The sequence below is a fragment of the Vanessa tameamea genome, chromosome 2, assembly GCF_037043105.1.
Source record: "Vanessa tameamea isolate UH-Manoa-2023 chromosome 2, ilVanTame1 primary haplotype, whole genome shotgun sequence".
Taxonomy (NCBI): domain Eukaryota; kingdom Metazoa; phylum Arthropoda; class Insecta; order Lepidoptera; family Nymphalidae; genus Vanessa; species Vanessa tameamea.
The window spans coordinates 9,723,461-9,745,105 of NC_087310.1; the positions used below are offsets into that span (position 1 = coordinate 9,723,461).

The following is a 21,645-nucleotide window of genomic DNA, read 5'->3' on the forward strand; positions in this document are numbered from 1 at the left end:
TGCATTAGTATTACATTTTAAGGCTTTGTTTTTATAATTAATATTGTTATGTTATGTTATTTTTAATCTATAAGAATATGTCACTTTATCACGTAAAATTTAAAATGATGACTATCTGTGGAGTGTATTCGGTGTGCGCATTATTTTGCTTTTAAACATATAAATATTAAAATAGAAGGTTTTATAATTTGCGATTCTTTATTATAATATAATTTCACATTAATATTAAGATGCAGCTTACAAACATTGCGTTTTATGCTAGTTTTTCTATGTAATGAATGCAATGCGCGCCCTTTCTTGTTAGATTGTCTTCAAAATGGCGTCAAGTGTCGAATGTGTTTATAGATAGACGCGATAGCATGTGTGTTCAAAGTAGGCTAAAAATAGAGGGCTTGCATGAAGCTAGTTGCATAAATTGTGATGAAAAATGTCCAACACAGTGATAACTAATTATACGGACCTAAATGGACCATCTACCAAAACCGATAGTTCTGTGGTTGTTATTGTAAACAAGGATGGATCCTTGTCAGTCGACCAGAATTTACTGGGTACTCTCATGGGTAAGCTATATGTTCCTTTGAATCTGATTTAATAGAAACTATATATTGAATTTATATATAAATGTTCTTAGTAAACACTGACTGGTATGTCATAAAAATAAATAATACTTTTGAGTTTTGAAATGTTATTGATACTTTACAAGAATCTTTAGTTTTTACGATTAAATTGTAGCTATAAACTTGATAAACAAATTCAAAATGAAATATATGCACGGCGGATAACACTTTGTGTAACATTTCTAGGTAGTGATGGATCTCAAGCTGCTGGTATAAGTGTAGTACGCGTTGGCCATGAAGGCCGGCCTGATGATGCTACTGACTCCGAAAACGAGGACGATAAAGTTCCTCATGTAACACTTTCGGTAGATAGCTATTATAATGAGCCAGACAGTATTATAAAGTATGGTAAGTCATTAATATCATTATATCTAATAATTTTTAGAACTTACATAAGAAACCTTGATAAAGCCTTTCATATGTTTTAAAGTATATTTACATATAACATATTTGTTGTTTATAATAATATTATATATTTCAGATAGTGGAGCAGAAATGTTACAATCTTTAAGAATAGAAACAAGAGAGAACAGTTTAGTTGGTTTTCAGAATGACCATTGCTACACACCATTGACATCTCCAAGTCAAGTTTTACCACAAAAAAGTGAACCATTTGCCCCTTATGATGATCCCGTTATAGAGATTACTCATACTCCTCCACCCAAACCAGTTTCTACACCTAAAAAGATAACAATCTTGGAACAACAAATAATACCTAAAGGAAAAAAAATTGTTTTAAATTCAACAGAACCTTCAATTATTTTAAAAGGTAATGATCTTTTAACAAAACCTTTACCAGTTTTGACCAAGTCGAAACTTTTAAATGAAGTGGCAAAATGCTCTGAACCAGACTCAAAAGGTGAGGAAAATACGGAATCATCATCGGCTAGCTCTTCTGGTGATAGTATACAAGACAGAGATTCAGATTCTGATTATAAAGATACAAAAGATAAATCAGGTCCACAAAAATTAAGAAGGCTGAAAGCAAAACCAAGAATTTTAAAAAGTGTTCAAATGGGTCGGGCTGCTAAAGCAGATCCCAAAGTAGCATCAAAACTAAAAATTAATAAAAATGTTATAAAAAGAAATATTAAAGAAAAACTATTGAATAAGAATCCTTCGCTAGAAAAAAAGGAGATCGATTTAGACAGTTTAATTCCTGCTACAAAGGTGCAAGTGTGTACTGCTGCTGCTGAGCAAAGTAAATTGGTGCCTAAACCAACTTTGAGTAAAGTTGTTAAAAAAGAAAAGAAAACACCAGCCCATATGACTGCTTTATTATCAGATATGACTTCATTATTTTCTACACCTGATGTTATTAGACGAGTGTCAACTGAGAATAAATTGCCAACTAAAAGTGAGAAAGAAACTATAGTGATAAATAAAAAACCCAGTGAGCTTACAAAACCACTTGAATCAAGTGATATGAAATCTATTATTCAGCCTGTGTCTATTTCAAAGCCTGATAATACAGAAGATATAAAATCATTAGTACCACAAAAAACATATGTGAAGACAACAAAGGCAATAACAAACATGGCAGAAAAAAGCACCAAAGGCTATGATCCCATGCCTCAACTAGATGATGCAAGTTTAGCTCAAATATTGCAAGACACAACTTCACAGTCAATGAAAGTGCAACCTAGTATTGTAGCTAATGTTATAAACAGTCCTGGTTTGGCTGGACCACTCTCTCCGACCCTAGATTTATTAGGTGGACTCCAACCAGAAGAAGATGGATTGACTGAGGACTTGTTAATGCATGTTGCTCAGTTGGTTGAAAGTTCAGAAAATTTACAAGAAGTTATAGATAAACAAGTATTGGGTAAAGTTGATCCTGCTCCTGTTAAAACTCCAGTTACATTGCCTTTTCAACATACTCCAACAACTAGTAATCTGTATGCATCACCTCCTCTGCTAAAGTCTACAGTAAAAACCGCTGTGCCTCGTAAAGATCCAATAGAGATAGTAAGACGTGATGGTCGTGTTATCACATTGCCACCCATTGAAGCACCAGCAACTCGGTCATCTAAACGAAAGAACCAAGTTGAATCAACAAGTGTATTGGATAGTTCAGTAATAGGAGTTCCTGCACAAATTCAACCTAATGTTATAGTTACTCCGGAACCTACAGTACAGCATGTTTCAAAGCAATATACAAATAAAAAACTCACTAATAGAAGACAACTAGAACAAGCACCCCAAGTGACAACAATTGAAAAGATCTCTGTGGAATCTCAAGAAAGCTGGAATTCAGAAGATGATCCCAACAGGTATTGTATAATGTTGTATAAGTAATCTATTCAAAATTTTGTATAAAGTTATTTTAGATCAGTAAATAAAAATCTATTATTGAAATATTTATTTCCAGATTATGGTGTATCTGTAAGCAACCACACAACAACAGATTCATGATTTGTTGTGATGGATGTGAAGACTGGTTCCATGGAAAGTGCGTCAACATCACAAAAGCTATGGGTCAACAAATGGAAGAACAAGGGATTGAATGGAGATGTCCGAATTGTGTTAAAAATAGTAAAACTTCTGTTAAGAATGCTGCCAAGGTAATAAATAAATTAATTTAATAATATTTTTGTGTTTGATAAAGTTGTGTCACCATTTATTAATGCCTTATATAGTTTAAAGTCTTTAATACTAGAATATAATAACTAGGACATAATTTGCTATAATCATTTTCTAGGAAATTAAATTGAAGAAATATCTAGACTAGGTTTAATTCGTTATTCCTTCATTATTATGTTTCAATGTAAATTTAACTATTAGGACTTTATAAAATAGTTTTTACTATTATAAATACCAAAAGATATATTTCTATTATGGTCTTGACCTCTGGATGATTTTAATAATTCACCTTGTAGTTCATTCCTAAGAAAAATTTTTGGCCAACAGGTACCTACAACACCAAAGGAAACTACTGGAGTAAGTACCCCACAGCCTGCTATCACCAAAGAATTAGCCTCAAAAACGACTTGTATAGTTTGCAAGAAACCTGCACGAGCCAGTAGTATTTATTGCAGTGATGCATGTATACTTAAACACGCCCAAGACTCATTAGGGAGTCAAACATCCACTTCTAAAATTGAAAACACTAGTGGCAAAGCACCTGAAAAACCCAACTCAGAATCTAGGGTAAGCATAGTAGTAGGCTGCTTTTATTAATTATATAATTAGCACTACAGCTTCTAATTCTGCTTATGTTTGTCATGGAATGTTAGATGTGATGCATATTCACTTTTATAGGTAATTGTTTATGAAAGAAAATCTGGAAGACTTCTGGCAGGGCCAAACGCTCCTACTGCAGAAAATTTAAAAACATGGCTCCAGAAGAACCCAACATTCGAAGTGGTCAGGCCAGGGACATTGAGTGCTATTAAACCTAATATTCCAAAAAAGAAATCCATAAATGAGCCTAATAAAATTCAAACTACTCTAAATTTTGCTAGAATTCCTAAAAAAACAGTAGAACAACCCACACAACCTAAAACTCCACAGTCTGAGCCTAAGGAAAAAATATTGAAGGTTCTTGTTTCACCTAAAGAAGAGGTTAAAGTCCCACCTCAACCTAAAACACTAGTTACACCTAAGTCCCAACTACATCAAATATTTGAAACACCAAAATCCACTAAAGTTTTGAGTGAATCTAAGAAGCCTGTTCGTGCAACTACAAGTAGATCTCAGTCTTTAATTGATAAGGTAAATGTTTTAAATATTTTTTTATATATAATTGAAACTACTATAAGCGAAATATTAAACAATTCAGTAAGATAATGCTACAACAAAATATGACACTGCACAGAGTATCAATCAATTCATATTCAAAATATTAACGGGAAGATCATAAAGCCTTATTTTTATTTGTAATCTACAGTAAACTTTCTTCTACACTTACTCATCTATAAAATACAAGTACAATGATGTAATAGTGTTTGTAGGAAACATGGCTTTATAATTTTTTTTGTACAAATTAAAACAAAATAGTATTCATCTATTTCTGGCTGGATTTTAAAAGTTTTATAAAGTGTTACACCATTTTTTTGAAAATTAAATTTGAAGCATTTATTAATTAATAAATGTTAATTAATTTATTGGTTTCAGTATTTTAAAATAAGGTACACAGGTAGTTTCAATCAAAGGTGAACAAACTGTTAGGCTAACCTAAAAAAAATTGGTATTTGTTTAGTTATTTGTGTATGTTATTCATGAATTTACATAATTATGTTAAAAGTTAAACTTATGTAATGTTTATCATCCTTGAAATGTTTACACTTTGATTAAACCCGAATTTAGCGTACTAACAGCAATTGTATCACCGTAGCCTCAGGCAGTTTCGCCATCAACATCGCGACGGAAAGACACTCCAGACAAAAGGTCAAGAATGAGCACGGAAGATCCTATCAGGGACAATGTACGAAAAGCTTTACAAGAACAAATATCCAATCGTATGGCAGAAAGTGATGGGCCTAAGTTTACAGAAGAAGAAATACAACAATTTGCAAATGATACAGAGCTAGAATTACATGAACTTTTCAATCGTGATGTAGGAATGAAATATAAAGCTAAATACAGATCACTTATGTTTAACATAAAGGATCGTAAAAATCTATCTCTTTGGGAGAAGATATGTGAACACGTTATTACACCTAAACAACTGGTATGTTTGATTTTGTTTATATCACAGATTAAAAAGGTTTTTTTGCTTTCTTTTTAATTGCATACGATTCGTTTTTCAGGTAAGACTTTCACCAGAAGAATTAGCAAGTCAGGAATTAGCACAATGGAGGGACAAAGAAGCCAAGCACCAATTAGAATTAATTAAGAAATCTGAAATTGATCTTCTAGCTGCAAGCAAAACATATGTTTTAAAAACACATAAAGGAGAAGAGGTATAGTGTTATATATGTGAATTTGAATAGGATAACATTAATATTTATTAATTTTAAACTAAATTTGTTTAATAAAAATTTAAGGTAATGGAAACAAAGGAATCTGTATCAACAGAATTGGATCCAAATGTGGCTGTGGAGGATATAGTAACAGTACTAAACGATTCTGTTAGCGATAGTGTACCAAATGCTGAACCTCAAGAACAGTAAGTTCCAAGAGTGGGTTGATTCACTGCTTTTAAATTTAATAATTAATTGGTTTTAAAATGAATATACTGGGTTCAAGTTTAAAGTATTTCCATGTATTTTTAAATAAAGTTAATGTAACATTTGTTCTTTACAGAACAAAGAAACAAGATTCGCACAAAAAACATAGTGGTAATAAAAAGAAGGATAAGGAAAAAGGCAACAGTTCAAGAAAAAAAGATAAAGAATCCAAACGAGACACAGAAAAAAGGAGTTCACGTTCTTCAAAACGAAAGTCAGATATTAAGGAAAGAGAACATAGATCATCTCGGCGATCCATTAAGAGATCAAGATCAAGGTCAAAGTCAAAAGAAAGATCAAAAACAGATTATTTTAAGGAAAAACCAGATACACGAGACCGTTCAAGACACAGATCACGGTCGAAATTAAAATCAAAAAGGCAATCAATAGAACATTCCAGATCTAATTCACGAGGCCGTGAAAGGTCACGTTCGTTGCGACGTTCTTCGCGACGATCTCATTCCAGAGACGGTGCAAGGAGAAGAGATTCGAAAGAAGCTCGTTCGCGTTCAACGCGGCGTAGTACAGATGAAAAGTTCAAAAATCGGTCCAGGTCGCAGGAGATTTCCAATAAGAGCAAAAATGAGTATGTGCACAATTGACTAAATAGTTTATGTTAAATCTTTTAATAGTATATTTATATTAATGTTTTTATTTTAGCTCAACTGATTCTGATTCTTTTGAAAGACCGAAGTCTGCTATGATGAAAGAAGTACATCCTGAGTATGATCCTCATGAACCTATGATAACTTCAGCATTTTCAGAAGAGGATTTGAGGAAATCAAGAGAAGATGTCTATGAGGATACTTATAAAAATGATATCTCTGAATATGGAAATGTAGAATATGATCCTTCAAAGACATTCTCCATTGATGCTAATGTTACTTTGTCTCCGCCTAAATATACTGAAAAACAAGACAAATCTGGTAAGTTCATAAAACACTTTCATTTGGTTTTAGGGCTTTATGCAAAACTCTCTGAGTAGTAACCACCCACTCATCACACATTCTACTGCCAAACAGCAATACTCAGTGTTGTTGTGCTTCAGGATGAATGGTGAGTATCGCAATATAACAGGCACAAGGGACATAATATTTAGGTTTATGGGTTTGGTGGCGCATTGGTGAATTGTGGAATTGTTAATATTTCTTGCGGCGCCAATCTTAAACGGCGATGGCGACCACTCACTATCAAGTGGGCCATTTGCCCATCTGCCTAAAAAAGCATGAAATTTAACTCATGTGATATAACTATAGTAGCAATCTAATATATTAATTTGTTTATATAGAAGCTGAAAGCGATCAAGAACCCAGTAGTACCGTTGAACATTCAGCACCAACCGTTTGGAATGGCTGTATTAATATGGTGGATGTAGCTCGCTTCTATGTAGCGGCACATGAGGTAATTTTTAGACCAGTCTTGAACACCGTCAATCATGAGCAATTGTTTGATACAAATTTTTTTTTTCTTTTTCTTAGGTTTCTGGCAATGCTGTAGACTTGGAGGAAGATCTTGCACCTGAATTAGATATAGTGGGCAGAATAAACCCAGATACAGTTTGGGATTACATTAGCAAGATGAAGCGTGCTAGTAATAAGGATATCGTTATTTTAAAGCTCCAAGCTGCAAATGACGAAGAGAAGATGCAGTATATTGCATTGTATAGCTATCTAAGTAGTCGCAATAGGTCCGTTTTTTTGGTACATGAAGATTGGTTATTTTAATTACTTTATAATAATTAAATATTAATTATTAAACATTACAGATTGGGTGTAGTAAAAGTAACTAACACAGCAACTGTGAAAGATTTTTACATAGTACCAATACCGGCAAATACATCCTTGCCTCCGGTTCTATTACCGCTGGATGGACCAGGTCTTGGTGAAGTGAAGACGCATCTTCTTATAGCCATCATAATAAGACAAAGGAAAAAACGTCAAGCACCACATATTCCCAAAGATATAATACCAGCGAAGGTCAGTTAACGCGATGTAAAATGGTGTTATAGTAAAGGCAATATTCAAGATTATAATGTAAATAAATATTGTTAAGAAAAATTATGTACAACATTTATTAATTTGTGTAATATTTAGATAAGGGAACAATGAAATATAAATGTGTACACAGTCAGGGTCATTGTAACTTTAAAAAATAAAATGTGATAATATTAATTAAATGAGAATATGATTAAAAATAAATAAAAACATGAATTCTGTGATTAGTTAAAAATAAATATTGTATATGTATATATGTTATTAATGTTGTGTATTGTAATGTAATAATTCCTCCATATCAGTCTATGTGATAACAAAACCCACCTTTTTATAAATCACCTCTATATAATTACATTTAGAAACTAAAAATTCTACAAAATTTTTATTTTTAGTTTCTGTAAGTCTTGCATCTTTAAAATAATAAAGAAATATAATTAAATTTATATGATTTAATCTTCAACATTATATTTTTTCTAAATAAGATTTTTGTATTGATATACTTTAGTCCAAATATATTATAATTTAAAAAAAACTACTCATTAGATTAAACAAACAACATTAAATATATATTTAGATATATAATATAAAATATTTTTATGTATATTCTACAAAAATCTAAAATAACTTTTATTTAGAAAAAAATGGTGACTATATAAATATATTTATTAATATATTTTTTCAAAGGAAGTAAAGAATTAGAAGTGGTTGTTGTAGAATTATATAAAACACTTAATATATATCCGCCAAATAATAAGAAAGTTTTCAAATCGAATAATATATCAATAAATACATGCAATGAGATCGAATAAGCAATTGTACTTCAGGTGGCGCGCGTGTCTCGTAAGAAGTCGTACACGCCACCACTGTCGCCGCGGCGTCGCGCGCTACCAATGCCGACCTTCACCTCCACTGCTCTCTCCAACTCCGTCAAGGACAAAATTGCAGCCTCGCTTGGTAAGAAGACTATTTCAGTAATAAGTAGGAACTCTCACACACAAACATAAAATGTATAACAGATGGCGCTTTTCATTAGTTTTAATTTACTGTTACAATTGAAATACTGGTTCAATAAAATACTATATTTACTATAGTATCCAAGTCAAATGCGCGTATATTTTGGTTGAATTGACTATTAACCAATTGGAATTGGTTCAATGTCATAATTTTAACAACAATAAGATCTAATTTCAGCGTGTGCAGACGACGACGAAGCTTACAGTCCGGGTTCATCGTCGGGCAGTAATAGTACATCAGCGCCATCACTTCCGCCTAACTCAAACACTTTAAGAAGTAAAGTGGAAGAACTCAACCGACAAATTGAAGAACAAAAGCAACAAATCCTTAAGATGACCCAGGCGGACTCTTCGGTGTCCGAGGAGGTACATTAATTAACTTTTAATTAAGCAATTGACTTAGTTTTATAAATGTTACATTTAAATATTTTTGATATAATTTTGAAATATTTTTATATAGATATCCATAATATTATGATTGCCATTTGAAATGCTCACAGTATAATATTTTTGGTATATTTTTTACAGAATGAGGCGTATTCGCCGTCCAGACCCTTGACACCACCTACACCAGTTGTTCCACTGGATGAAATAGCTTTACCGTCAAATCTTCAAGAGATTCTTGCCACAATAAAGCAACGATCTGAAAATACAACCGCGGACGTTGACATGCGTACATTACCTTTGCCTTAATTTTTCTATTTAATATAGACATTTATACTTTATATTTAATTATAATTCACTTTATGCAGTGCAGTATAGGATTACGTTTTTAGAATTTAATATGTAGAAAACAATGCAATTGCAATTCACAATTTAGATATTTGTTAATTTAGTAAATCTACAGTAATGGTAGAATTAAAGTCCTTTGGAATATGCAAAGCATATTATTATAGTGTGAATTCTGTGTGTTGCAATAATGAAGAGTTCATGACAATAATAATACAGCATGATAATATGAAACTTCCGAAATTGTTAAACATTTATGCGTCTCATATACATAGTGTTCTTATGGTTTAATTATGTTTTGTATATTGTACAAAATTAGATTTGTTTATACTTAAGAAAATGAATTATAGAAATCCTTTATCATAAAGTAATATACATTTTTAAGACTTAAGAAGAAATGAAAATATGAAATAAAGAATAAAAATGCATTGTTTAAATTTTTATTTAAACATTATCATCATCATACAATGTTCTCTTTGATTTAAACTTTTTTTCATCACGAGATAAATAATTTTTCTGCCTAGGTACTCCTTGGAATTTTTTATATATTTCTTTTTTTGCAAAAGAAGTGTTTTGCAACATCTTCTGCATGGCCATAATTTTCGTTTCCATGAGTTTTCTTCTTGGAATATGCCTTAATGCAAATTCCCAATCACCAGTCAGTCTTAAATCCAAAAGAATAGGCACCATGTGATTTATATTTAGATTTTTCTTTGATCCGGGGGCCCATTCCAAGTATCTGTCGAGAGGTAGTTTAGCCATTTTAAGGCCATCTTTTTTAGCCTTTGCTAATGATAGAGGTTCATTATTGATCTGAAATAGTAAATAATATTTATAAATACTTATTACTTGTTTATGATAAAAAGGCAATGTGAAACATTTGTAGTCTAACCTTGTCAACCATACAGCCAATAATGTATACACTGTCTGGATCAAACGTTGTTAACTCTTCACGACAGTGTGGTGTAAGATAAACAAGTTTATCTTTAGGAAATACATCAAGGTAGCTTGTGGTGTGTATGTTCAATGGAAACCATGGCTCAATTATGGATGGAATATTTTTTTTCAACTGTTTCATAAATTCACCTTTCATATTAACATTACAAATGTGTAAATTAAATGGATCTTTGTGTATTCTATTATCACCAAAGACAAAAGTCATTTGTTTTGCAGCATTTGTTATTTCTCTTCGTACCATGTGATCCTCATAGGAGCAATCAATAACAACTGATTGACCATAAGTCATTGCTTGTAGAGCCCTGGAAATAATAAAAACAAATATACACATATACCATTTAAATCATAACATAAATTAAAATAAATTTAAATCAGAGACATCTTTGTCAGATTGTTAATATATTTTATTTTATTAGATCAAAAATAATTATGTATATTATAATAAAAAGTAACCTATAATTATCAAAATAGTTGATTGATTGATCACGGATGCGAAGAAACAATGATTGGTATTTGATGCCATATGAGAGGTCATCTGGGTATTCCTTAATTTCTTGTGGAGGTGAGTTTTCAAATTCCTTTCTTCTAGCTTCTTTTTTAGCCTAAAAAAAAAGAAATTTCAATTTGTAATATTATTTGTTCTGATGAAATAAGATTGCTATAAAATTTTTAAGTGAAATTTATTTGAATTAGATGCTTGAATGGTAATCAGATTTGCAGTAAAGGTCCAAAAAGTAACGGTAGAAAGTAAAGGTAGAAAAATAAATATTTATAACTAACTTTTTGGTTTTCCTTTCTCTTTTCAGTTTTCCATAGAAATGATAGATAATTAGCTCTTTGATTTCTACTAGGTAATTCTAATAAATGTTGCCACTGATCCAATTGGATTTTATCTGGAGCAAAGCGACCATCCTGACGCATTACTTCAACTTCTAGCATTAATACTCTGAATTTTTTTTCTAGTTCTTTGTCACCTTCACAAAGCTCAGTGACAAACATTTCTGAAAAGTAAGTATTAATTATATCAAGTTTAATTATTAATTTCAAATTACATTTTTAAAAATATAGAAAATGTTATACCCATTTCATCTTCAACTTCTGTTTGTGATACAAAACGTCGCGAAATTTCAATTAAGTTTGTTTGAATAATACGACTTTGATTAAATGTTGTTTTCAGTATAGGTCGACGCACAATTGATACAAATGTTCTCAAATAATTCATGTTAATTATTATAGCGTTTTTCTCAGGTGTGTAATAAAATAATTAAGAATGGGCAGTTAACTCATATTTAACAACCAATATAACTAAAAATGTTAACGTATTTTATTTAATACGGTTTTTTTTTTAATTCCACTCTATCAATTATTTATAAATAATCCTAAATTTACGTCACAATGCTACCTATTAATTTATACAATAATTGTAAATGTGCATCATGCATGTCACATGTGAATTGTGACATAAATTATATTCATAATGACATTGATTGTAGTTGTACAGATGACAATTTCTATAACTTCAAGAATAGTGTTGCTATTGTGAATCTTGATAAATAGTCAAACTCATAATATTGGTCTTATATATAAACAAAAAAAAACATTTTTAATTTGGAATCCTATTTTGTATAATGTTGTCTGTATCACAGCTGTGTGACTAACTTTAATAGTGTAAAAATTTAATTTAAATTGTTAAATTTTTTTTAACTTATTTTAGCATCTTTTACATCGATATTCCGTAATTTAAATTACCGGTTTTCCGAAAACCATTACAAACATCACAACACTGGTCTTTGTTGAGGCTTGAACTGAAAATTAAAATTGCGAGGTTAGTAAAAGCTGCAATATTTATATTATTTTAATTTTTATAATAGGGGTATGTTTTTGTTAAGACTTAATATTTTCACTTAAATTTTACAATACCGATGTTAAATTTTATTGTAAAGTATCTCCTGTAATAATTTAACTTAACCTATAAATAATACTTTGTGCAAATATTTATTTAACGAATCAATTAAAACGATTGTTTATTTTCAGCCTAGGGGCGTTTCAGCAATGGCCATATCTGCGATATTGCGTCGTACATTAATAAATGGAACGGTGTACTCAGCTGCGGCGTTGAGATATGCTTCTACTCAACCCGAAAAAAAAGTTTTCTTTGATGTTACTGCAGATGGCGAGTCATTAGGTCGCATTGTTATGCACCTTAATACTGACGAAGTGCCCAAAACTGCAGACAACTTTAGAGCATTGTGTACAGGAGAGAAAGGGTTTGGTTACAAAGGTTCATCATTTCACAGAATTATTCCAGGATTCATGTGTCAAGGTGGAGACTTCACAAATCACAATGGTACTGGCGGAAAGTCAATTTATGGCAGAACTTTCCAAGACGAAAACTTCAAGTTAAAGCACACTGGCCCAGGAATTCTGTCTATGGCTAATGCAGGTCCTAATACCAATGGTTCTCAGTTCTTTATTACCACTGCAGCAACACCATGGTTAGATAGAAAACATGTTGTCTTTGGTTCTGTTGTTGAAGGTATGGATATAGTGAAAAAAATGGAAAACCTCGGCTCGAAAAGTGGTAAACCATCAAAGAAAGTAGTTATTGCAGAATGTGGTGAGTTAGATTAAAGTTGGCTTAATTGCAGTGTATAATAGATATGAGTATAATCGCATTTCTGATGTTATATTTTAGAATAAATTTAAGTAGTAAGTGTTAATAAAGTATGTTGATAAATTATGTTGTTTTAATCATATTTTCATAACATTAGTTTAAATTTTTTAATCATATTGGTATTACAAATTATTATAGAGTTCTTTAATTCAGTAGGTAGTTTTAATATCTAATATTACTTGTTATACCTGTAAGAAAAAGTATGCATAGATTTAGGGTTCATCTGCATATTATTTAGACACTTGCTATAACTAGAAATTTAATGTGTAGACAAAACATTGTACTTCTCAGAAAAAACTTCTATGATGAATAACTACTAATTCATATTATTGTATAAATAAAAAATAAATCTCTATAAAATAACATTCAATTCAATTATATGTTTCTTATATGGGACTGCAGTCTATGTTATCACATATGAAGTAATCTCAAAAATGTACATTCACACAATCTTCTACTTACAGTTTGAATGATTTACTATGGAACTTGTATTTTTAATAAATATATAAAAATTGTTCGAGTGGTACATCTGTGCAAAAATAACAGAAAAGACAGTTCATTTGGATTCATATAATGTTTTTATGGATTAATATAAAAGCTGTGTTTAATATCATTAATTTCTTATCAAACAGGTATATTTGACGTCATTAGCAAAGCGTGTGATATAGTCTGAAGAAATGTTGGAATAATAGATAAAAATAAAATACACTTGGAAAATGTGTATGCAATTTTATTATTAACTAAATGCAACAAATTAGTTTAGGAGTTGCTATCATCAAACCTATCTTCAATTTGCAATCGACATAACAACTTTTCCAAGTACAGCTAGGTCAGTATCAAGTCTTAAAATCTATTGTAATAAGGCATTTTTGTCGTAGATATAACACTCTTCATATCAAACTATTTCTCTCTTAACAAATATATGACAAAAATTTACACTGATGCTTTGTCTTTTCCTCAATATACAAGATAAATATTCAGTTTTAAAAATATTTTATACTAAAATAATATTACTACATTAATAATTGAGTTATTTAGATACAGCAGCCTATGAATTGACATTTCAATGAGCATGTATGTAAAAAGAATATTTTAATTATACAGAATAAAAACATAAGACATACAATCATTGTATGAGTAAGGAGGGTTTTGAAAATATTTTTTCTATGGAATTGAGAGAGAATATAGCTTTCACCTGTGCTATTTGTGCATCATATTTTAAAAATACTCAACAACATACACATTAAAATATGGCAACTTTAATATTTTTATGGAATAATTGAAAATAAATTTAGATTTTACAATATAATTACAAAATAATTTCAATTAGCTAAAATTAAAACAACTACTTCAAACGATTAAAACACTAACAACTTATTCAATTATTTTTTTTTATATATATATTCATTTATTTTTTTAGCTTTGATGAAACCCTCCTGACATGTGAAACATATTAGATCTCATTCTGAAACTAAACAATGTAATTTATGCTTTTTTAACTTAAAGAACTTTTGAGATCAAAATAATTATATTACAAATACAATTCTGCAATATTGTAGCAGAAATGACTAAAACCTAAATTGAAAGTAAAAACCCATAATTGTGATAGATTTACTTGAATGTTACCCACATTAAACTGTTAAAAACAATAATAAATAGTATAATATCCTTCCATGGAGTCTTTGTACTAAGATCGATTTTTAATAAAAATAATGGCTTTCATTTTCCATAAATTATTTCGACATCCATTTCAGTATACAATAACAGAATCAACTATTTTCTTTTGGGCATTGAAGAAATTATTAACCTGTTAAAGTTAAAATCTAATTTCTTCAATAATTTTGTACTAATTTCTATTTCAATTATGTTATTATTCTTTTCTGTTAAAATAAAAATTCTTTTAGTGTAACGTGGATTATTTAAAGAAAAAAAAATATAGAATATTTCCCTTCATGTGCTGACTACAATCTAACATATTATCACTATCTTTTTTTTTTATAGAAATTTTAACTGTTAGCAATAAGATGTTTACATTACTAATAAAAATTTCTTTATTCTTTATAAAAATATTACTATTTAGTTCACATATTGCAATTAACTTGTAGAATTGATTAAAACTGTACATTATGTACCATTATTTATATGACATATCAAAGAAATGATTGAAATATACCTGAAACATACATTTTGGTGCTTGAAAACAATGTTGGTTACAACTTTTAATTTACATTTAGAAATACTGTTTATATTCATATGAGTGTTTAGTAATTATTTTGTATCACAATGACAAAAAATATTGCCTTCCATAACTGGTTAATTTAAGTACAGTTACAATGAAGTAAGTTGTTATAATATTTTTCAACCACATTCTTATATAGCTGTATATATTTAGCGCTATAGGAATACTATCTAAGAATACTTTAGGCCAAATTGAAAGCAAAGGTATGCATTTGAACAGTGACAGCAATAGTGATGTGAGTATTTTCATATATTTATAAACTTGTAACTATGAACACAAAATAAAACTTACGTTTCTCAATTTAAAAATAGATCACTACAATAAGAGCTGTTATCTCAAAGATGATAAGCGTTATTAAACTACTTTTAAGATATGGTTTGAAATCACTTGCGGTTATTTAAGCGTAATAGAAGAAATAATTCGTATAGTCTGCTAGCAGTTATCGATTCAGCCAACCTTAAAAGTCTTAGAAGCGGAGATTATAGAAATTATTTGTTCTATTAACCAGCACATCACACTGTGAAGTTCTTACTCATTCAATTTCACTAAAAGTATGTTCACTTTATCACACTCCATGTTTAACGTCATCAGGACTTGTTTACGTCGTCGATCCTGGTGATGAGATTCAGACAATTTATTTATTCCGCTATATACATATTAGGTTAATATTACTCCTATCTCAAACGCGCGGATCTAAAGGCGAAGCCGAAAGCTGATCGACGCTGCGACCTTTTTGTATCTGAAGGCTCAACTCGTTCGGCTCCATCGTGATATGATGGGAGGAGGTCCGCTTGTGTTTCGTCTCGGGCGGTTTCATATCCTTCGAGCTGGTCCTTCGATGACGCAGCACCCCGCCACCGTCGATGAGCCGCTTGCTCTCCTCGTCGACGCATTTGGTGAGCGGGAGGACCGTCAGATCGAGGCTCTCCATGCTCTTGATGGCCAGCTGCTTGAGCTGCTCGAGGCTGAGGTCGCGCGAGTCGGAGCGCGAGTGCGGCTTGAAGTCCCGCGAGGTGGAGCGCGAGTGCGAGTGCGAGGGGAAGTCCCGCGAGGCGGAGCGCGGGAAGGCGTCGCGCGAGTGGCGCGAGTCGCTGCGGGCGGCGCGCGCGCGCTCCTCGTCTTGCGCGTGCTGGCGCGCGCGCGGCTCCAGCTGGATGGTCTTGGAGTCGTTGCGCAGGTGCCGCGACGCCACCAGCACGCGCGAGTTCTTGCCCGCGGCGCCCCTCGTCTGAGAGTCCTGCGAGTACTGCGAGTCGGTCCGCTGCAGCTTGCTCCTATGGGCGTCGTGCGCATCCGTCGGCGGCCCGGGCGGCTCGATGGGCGTCGTGGTCGCCGAGCTGGGCCCCGACGTGATCGCCGATCGAAACCCGCTAGCGTTGTCTGCAGAGGGCAACTCTTCGAATACTGCAATTTAATAATATTAGATTAGATATTACAATCAAGTTCGGTTCGTTGCCATCGAGAACCATATCCACTGTTAATTTAAACCTACGTTTATCGAGACTGATAATTGAACCAGCGATGTCCTTGTGGTCCAGAGGAGCGGCAGTCTCGAGATGTCTCCGACGGCGCACTAGCCACCAATCCGCCATGAAAATGCCTAAAGCTACGATTTTTATGCCACCGCAGAGACCGACATATCTGAAACAAATGATTTATATTCAAATTTGTCATAAATATTTGCTTGGGAAAAATGTTCTTACAACACAAGCCTAAACGAAAGGGAGTATAATGACGTAATGGAATACCTGTATCTAAACTGCTCGATGTCATACAGCAAGCAGCGGCCACCTTTCTCACCGCTACAGGACTGTTTCCAAAGTATGCAGGTCGAGTCGATCAGGTTTCCGAACACGATAGGTGCGGGAATGTACCCAAACAGTCTGAATATGACAAATTGCATCCCCAATGCAAACGAACGCTCTTCTTCACTCACGGATCTAAAAAAAAAAACAGTAATTTATATGTTGTAATCCTATAATTAAATATAATCAAATGGTGACAGAATTAGCAGTCAGCCCGAAGAGGAATTTCTTTCGTCGAAGGAAAAATGCTGTGTGACGTATTCGTACCGGAGTACAATCATAAGCAGCGGCATCTGTGTGACGGCGACGACGAAGGTCATGAAGAAGAGCAGCACGAGGAACGGGAAGATAGTGGTGCAGGGCGGGTTGCAGGCTCCGGCCGTGGCCACCGGCACCACCGTGACCTCGCTGTACTCGCGCGCCGCGCCCGCCGTCAGCGCGGAGGCCGACGCGCCGCCCACGCCGCCCACCACGCCGCCCACGCCCAGCGCCTCGCGACTGTTCTCGTGCACGCCTGAGGGATAAGTGCGTCTTTACATATGCACTACCTATCTTCATTATCAGATCTAGGCAGAATATTGTACTCTGTAAAGACTATTAAAAAAGTGCTGTGATGATTGTTTTCGTGTTATAACTTAAAAACTTGTTTTATTTAATTTGATATAGATAACTTGATTGCTATTTTAAAATTGGGTTGATAACTTTAAATATATAAAATATATATTTATTTAAATTAGAAGTTGAAGATTCTTTAATATTCTAATCTAAAACATGATAATATCTTAATGGGAATCGTATAACCGCAATTAATAAGTTTTTAATATGTCTGTAAACTTATTATACATTTTTATTTTTTATAAAATATTCCGATAAAATGCTAATCGGTGTAACACGTTTCGCGTATGACGTCACAACACAAATATTTATTTAATGTGTAATTAGCACAAGTGAAATAATAAAATCTTTATGTTCTCCCATGTGACGTAAAGTATTTCACAAACAATTTATTTTCGATAATATGATTTTCACATCGTATTATTTTTTTACGAAACTATACTATACTAATTTCAGTTTAATAAATAAGAGGTAAATTATTAAAATTAAATCTACAGTTCATTGCAATTGTAGGAGGTGTGGTAATATTATATATATAAATATTTATAGGGTTTAATGTAGTAATTAATGTATGTAAATTTTATTTTGTTTAATCATAAAAGGTGTCGATCAGTCGATCGTTACTATAAAATCAAGATGAATGTTGAATGAATGAAGAAATGCCTCTCCTGCTTTTAAAATTGACTATGCCAAAGAATCTCTTGAAATATTAAATGTCGATGTGTGAGAACAGCGTGGAAAAGAGCAAGCAGCGGTACGAACAGGCGCAGTTGGTGAAGTTGGAGCGAGACGAGAAGGCGGCGCAGCCGGCGTGGCACGGGGAGAAGTACGTGAGCCCGTTGTTGCCGCACACGGGCTCCATGTCCGTCTCCGTGCACAGGCAGTTGAAGTTGCAGGCCGCCGTCAGGTTCACCTTGAACGGCTCCAGGTTGCTGCGCCAGAACGACACTTTTACTGACATGTTTTGTAAAAAGAACTGATTTTAATTTAATGAAAATTTAATCACGTATTCTACTCGCTATCACAAGTGAAATTATATGGGTTTATAGTTAACATCATATCTGTTATCAAAACATTCGACAGGAGAAACGTTTTGGAATATATATCTAAAAATGTCAGAAATATTTGATAATTAAACATAAAACTCATTAGAATCATCTTCGAAAGTCTTTATGAAACCAAACATTTCGGTAACCCTACCTATTATTAGTGTACGGTATGGTTGTTCCCGCCATTTTGATGTTGTCACAGCCGAGGAAGAACAGCAGCGCGTAACATGACAAGCAGATGGTGTTCGAGATGAGGACGAACTGCACCGCGCCCTTCGGCCGGAGCTCCAACCGCTTGAGCAGACATCCGCCCATGAAGATACCTATACACGCTCCGGGAATGGCGATTGATCCTGGTGATATAACATATAATAAAAAATCGTCTTGCTTGCTAAGCTATATTATAAAAGATAATAAGTTTCTTAATGTAATTAAAAAAAAACATGGACCTAGGCTAGTTTTTGTTAATTTTACAATTAGGTTTGCTCGTAGTCGTAGGGTTTTTCGTGGAGACCACTTTTACAAGAAAAACAGTCGTGCGAATAAAAAAGCACCCTCACATACATACAAGTACATGAATGCTGTGTATAGAAAACTTATAGAGCTTAAAGCTAACTAAAAAATAGACATATATTACATGTTACGGTAAATTTACAAATTAATAAAATATTACTGAAATATATATTTTAAATAATATATTTCATACAAGCAGGAGCACGTACATCATTGGATTTTTCTTGTAGATAAATAACTAAAATAACGTGTTTTAGATTATATCTATGGGTACCACCACTCATTCTAATGTTAGACATAAATACGTTATATACTCGGTTTGAGGGTTAAGTGAGCCAGTGTAGTTGACAGGCACAAGAGATATCCTAACATATTCCATGGGTGGCGGCACATTAACGGCGTATAAATGTCTATAGCAGTGCCAGAATTTATGGGTGAAGTAGAAGACTAACCATATCATCAAGAGTCAGTTCAGTTTCCGTCTAGGCTGTTTGCCTAGCTGAGAGGGATTTAAAAAAATTGTCACGAAAACTAACCTGTAAAAACACTAGCTTGACTTTTGCCGAGACTGAATTGTGTTTCGAGGTATTTTGGCAGGAACACGACGAAACCGGACACGATCATAAGCTCCATGCATGCACCCAAACATGTAACGACGTAAACTGGGTTCTTGAGGAGACGCCACATTGATACGGGGATATCTGAAATTAGGAATCATTATAGACAAGGGATATTATTAGATAAAAATATACTCATGTATAATATATTCCAAAATTGAATTGACAAGATATCATTCATCGGTCGAGATCGTGCATAATCTATGGTCATTGTGTATTCTGGAAAAAACGGAATTTTTAATGTTAGCGAAGTTGTTACTGAAGCTTTATGTAAAAAAAAAATGAATATATGTAGTTAAGTGGAACAGTGTTGTGTTAAAAATAAAGATATATATTCCTGATAATCAAGAACTGTTTGTAGTGCATAATATAGCAGAGCTATTAGCAAATCGCATGGAATATGTTAATAAGTTAAGGTTTATTTTTTACTCTTTCTTCGACTGAAATAGTCAATACGTCATTTAAAAATTAATATTTGTTATGCAATGTTGTGTAATGTTATGTATTAGTTTATGATTCGTATAAACGGGTATTAATTGACTTCTTTGCGGGATCTTTTTAGGGAGACTATATACCGAACTGGTAGCTAAATGTTTAAAGAATCTTGTAAATTGACTAGTTGTTTGAAAGTAAGAATCTACTTATTATTTTATGGATATTTCTTTATTACATTAAAACTAGCTGTCCGTCTGTCTTCGTACGTATACAATTCATACAAAATTATATCATATTTCATTTGGTTGAAATTTATAAAAATATTTTCTTAGCAGATACTTACGTTATAAAATAACACATATTTTATAAAATTTCTAGACTCAGTAATTTCAAAGTCAGAACAAACGATCGTAAAGGTATTGAAGTACATAACGTAAATGATATAATTAACTAACCTTTAATATCTTTTCCGTATCCAGTATCCTTTATATCGGTCTGTGGTTTGGGTGGCGTTTTCACAGTCGAAGAACCGCTAGCTGCGGCTGCTTTTTCAACTAGTCTAATTTTTTCTTTTTCACGTACCAACACTTTAGGGAATGAGAAAAACGGTATTGCGACGAGAATTAGGAGGAGGCCGCATAGCAAGAATCCACCCCACCACATTCCGACCCACCGATGGTCGCCTGGATCTAAAACATACATAGTACCATGATACATAACAACCTTTTCGTTCGACTTAAATATAATATAAATATCAATATAATGTATTGTCATATTCATCGACTTCAACGCCATAAGAACCTGAACAGTGAAAAGTCGTTTGATATTAATTATATTAGACGATCCGCACTACACTCACCTATAGATATAATAGCACCAGAGAAGGAATCCATATGGAATGAGAGCAAATATGCACCGAGTAGAAATCCAAGAACTGGACCGAAAGCAGCCATGCTGTACATACATCCTGCAAAAATACAACTACATTTAATAAACTATTAAATACACTTTAGTCTATCGTTCTTCTAAGTTCCATAGGTTGGTGGATTGGTGACGCAATAAATTGTCTTAATTTTCTACAACGCTATTGTCTATGGTTGATAGTGATCACTTAGCATTGGGTGGCCTATTTGCTAGTCCACCTAACTTATAAATGTAAACTATACTGTTAATATGAAATGACCATATATCTAATTTAAATTTGTTTTTTTAGCGAA

The 21,645-nt window shown here is 32.8% G+C and overlaps 4 protein-coding genes across 5 annotated transcripts in view; 2 read left to right on the top strand and 2 right to left on the bottom strand.

Annotated features, from left to right (window-relative positions):
* Positions 1-104: 104 nt before the first annotated feature.
* Positions 105-9,952, top strand: Pps (protein partner of snf). Its single transcript, XM_026632135.2, has 17 exons — positions 105-560; positions 804-965; positions 1,099-2,890; positions 2,989-3,181; positions 3,528-3,767; positions 3,879-4,331; positions 4,954-5,289; positions 5,369-5,521; positions 5,606-5,727; positions 5,865-6,374; positions 6,449-6,714; positions 7,077-7,189; positions 7,267-7,475; positions 7,554-7,764; positions 8,607-8,736; positions 8,974-9,161; positions 9,324-9,952. Exons 1-17 carry the CDS (start codon positions 428-430, stop codon positions 9,486-9,488), a joined length of 5,376 nt encoding a protein of 1,791 aa, XP_026487920.2. The 5' UTR covers positions 105-427; the 3' UTR covers positions 9,489-9,952.
* On the bottom strand, positions 9,949-11,846 carry LOC113394707 (mitochondrial ribonuclease P protein 1 homolog). The gene is made up of 5 exons (XM_026632136.2): positions 11,562-11,846; positions 11,262-11,482; positions 10,935-11,083; positions 10,417-10,783; positions 9,949-10,337 (listed from the first exon to the last, which is right to left on the bottom strand). Exons 1-5 carry the CDS (start codon positions 11,701-11,703, stop codon positions 9,969-9,971), a joined length of 1,248 nt encoding a protein of 415 aa, XP_026487921.2. The 5' UTR covers positions 11,704-11,846; the 3' UTR covers positions 9,949-9,968.
* Positions 11,847-12,483: 637 nt separating this feature from the next.
* LOC113394708 (peptidyl-prolyl cis-trans isomerase-like) lies at positions 12,484-13,218 on the top strand. The gene has a single exon (XM_026632137.2). It carries the CDS (start codon positions 12,534-12,536, stop codon positions 13,110-13,112), a length of 579 nt encoding a protein of 192 aa, XP_026487922.2. The 5' UTR covers positions 12,484-12,533; the 3' UTR covers positions 13,113-13,218.
* A 651-nt stretch (positions 13,219-13,869) lies between these two features.
* Positions 13,870-21,645, bottom strand: part of LOC113394656 (solute carrier organic anion transporter family member 5A1) — a 43,598-nt gene continuing 35,822 nt past the window's right edge. For both annotated transcript variants that reach the window (XM_026632042.2, XM_026632041.2), the window contains 9 exons: positions 21,288-21,395; positions 20,884-21,117; positions 19,913-20,077; positions 19,015-19,216; positions 18,577-18,746; positions 17,467-17,713; positions 17,143-17,334; positions 16,887-17,035; positions 13,870-16,798 (listed from right to left, as the gene is read on the bottom strand). In XM_026632042.2, the coding sequence (XP_026487827.1) occupies positions 16,074-16,798; positions 16,887-17,035; positions 17,143-17,334; positions 17,467-17,713; positions 18,577-18,746; positions 19,015-19,216; positions 19,913-20,077; positions 20,884-21,117; positions 21,288-21,395 (2,192 nt within the window). In that variant the 3' untranslated portion in view covers positions 13,870-16,073. The remainder of the gene's footprint in view (positions 16,799-16,886; positions 17,036-17,142; positions 17,335-17,466; positions 17,714-18,576; positions 18,747-19,014; positions 19,217-19,912; positions 20,078-20,883; positions 21,118-21,287; positions 21,396-21,645) is intronic.

Bases quoted from the DNA above. Each gene is read 5' to 3' on its own strand.
- Pps (XM_026632135.2), top strand. From the start codon at position 428: ATGTCCAACACAGTGATAACTAATTATACGGACCTAAATGGACCATCT. The intron at 6,375-6,448 runs GTATGTGCACAA...TTTTTATTTTAG, and splicing joins TCCAATAAGAGCAAAAATGA to CTCAACTGATTCTGATTCTT. The intron at 7,190-7,266 runs GTAATTTTTAGA...TCTTTTTCTTAG, and splicing joins TCTATGTAGCGGCACATGAG to GTTTCTGGCAATGCTGTAGA.
- LOC113394707 (XM_026632136.2), bottom strand. From the start codon at position 11,703: ATGAATTATTTGAGAACATTTGTATCAATTGTGCGTCGACCTATACTG. The intron at 11,084-11,261 runs GTTAGTTATAAA...CTTTTTTTTTAG, and splicing joins AGAGAAAGGAAAACCAAAAA to GCTAAAAAAGAAGCTAGAAG. The intron at 10,784-10,934 runs GTTACTTTTTAT...TATTATTTCCAG, and splicing joins AACTATTTTGATAATTATAG to GGCTCTACAAGCAATGACTT.
- LOC113394708 (XM_026632137.2), top strand. From the start codon at position 12,534: ATGGCCATATCTGCGATATTGCGTCGTACATTAATAAATGGAACGGTG.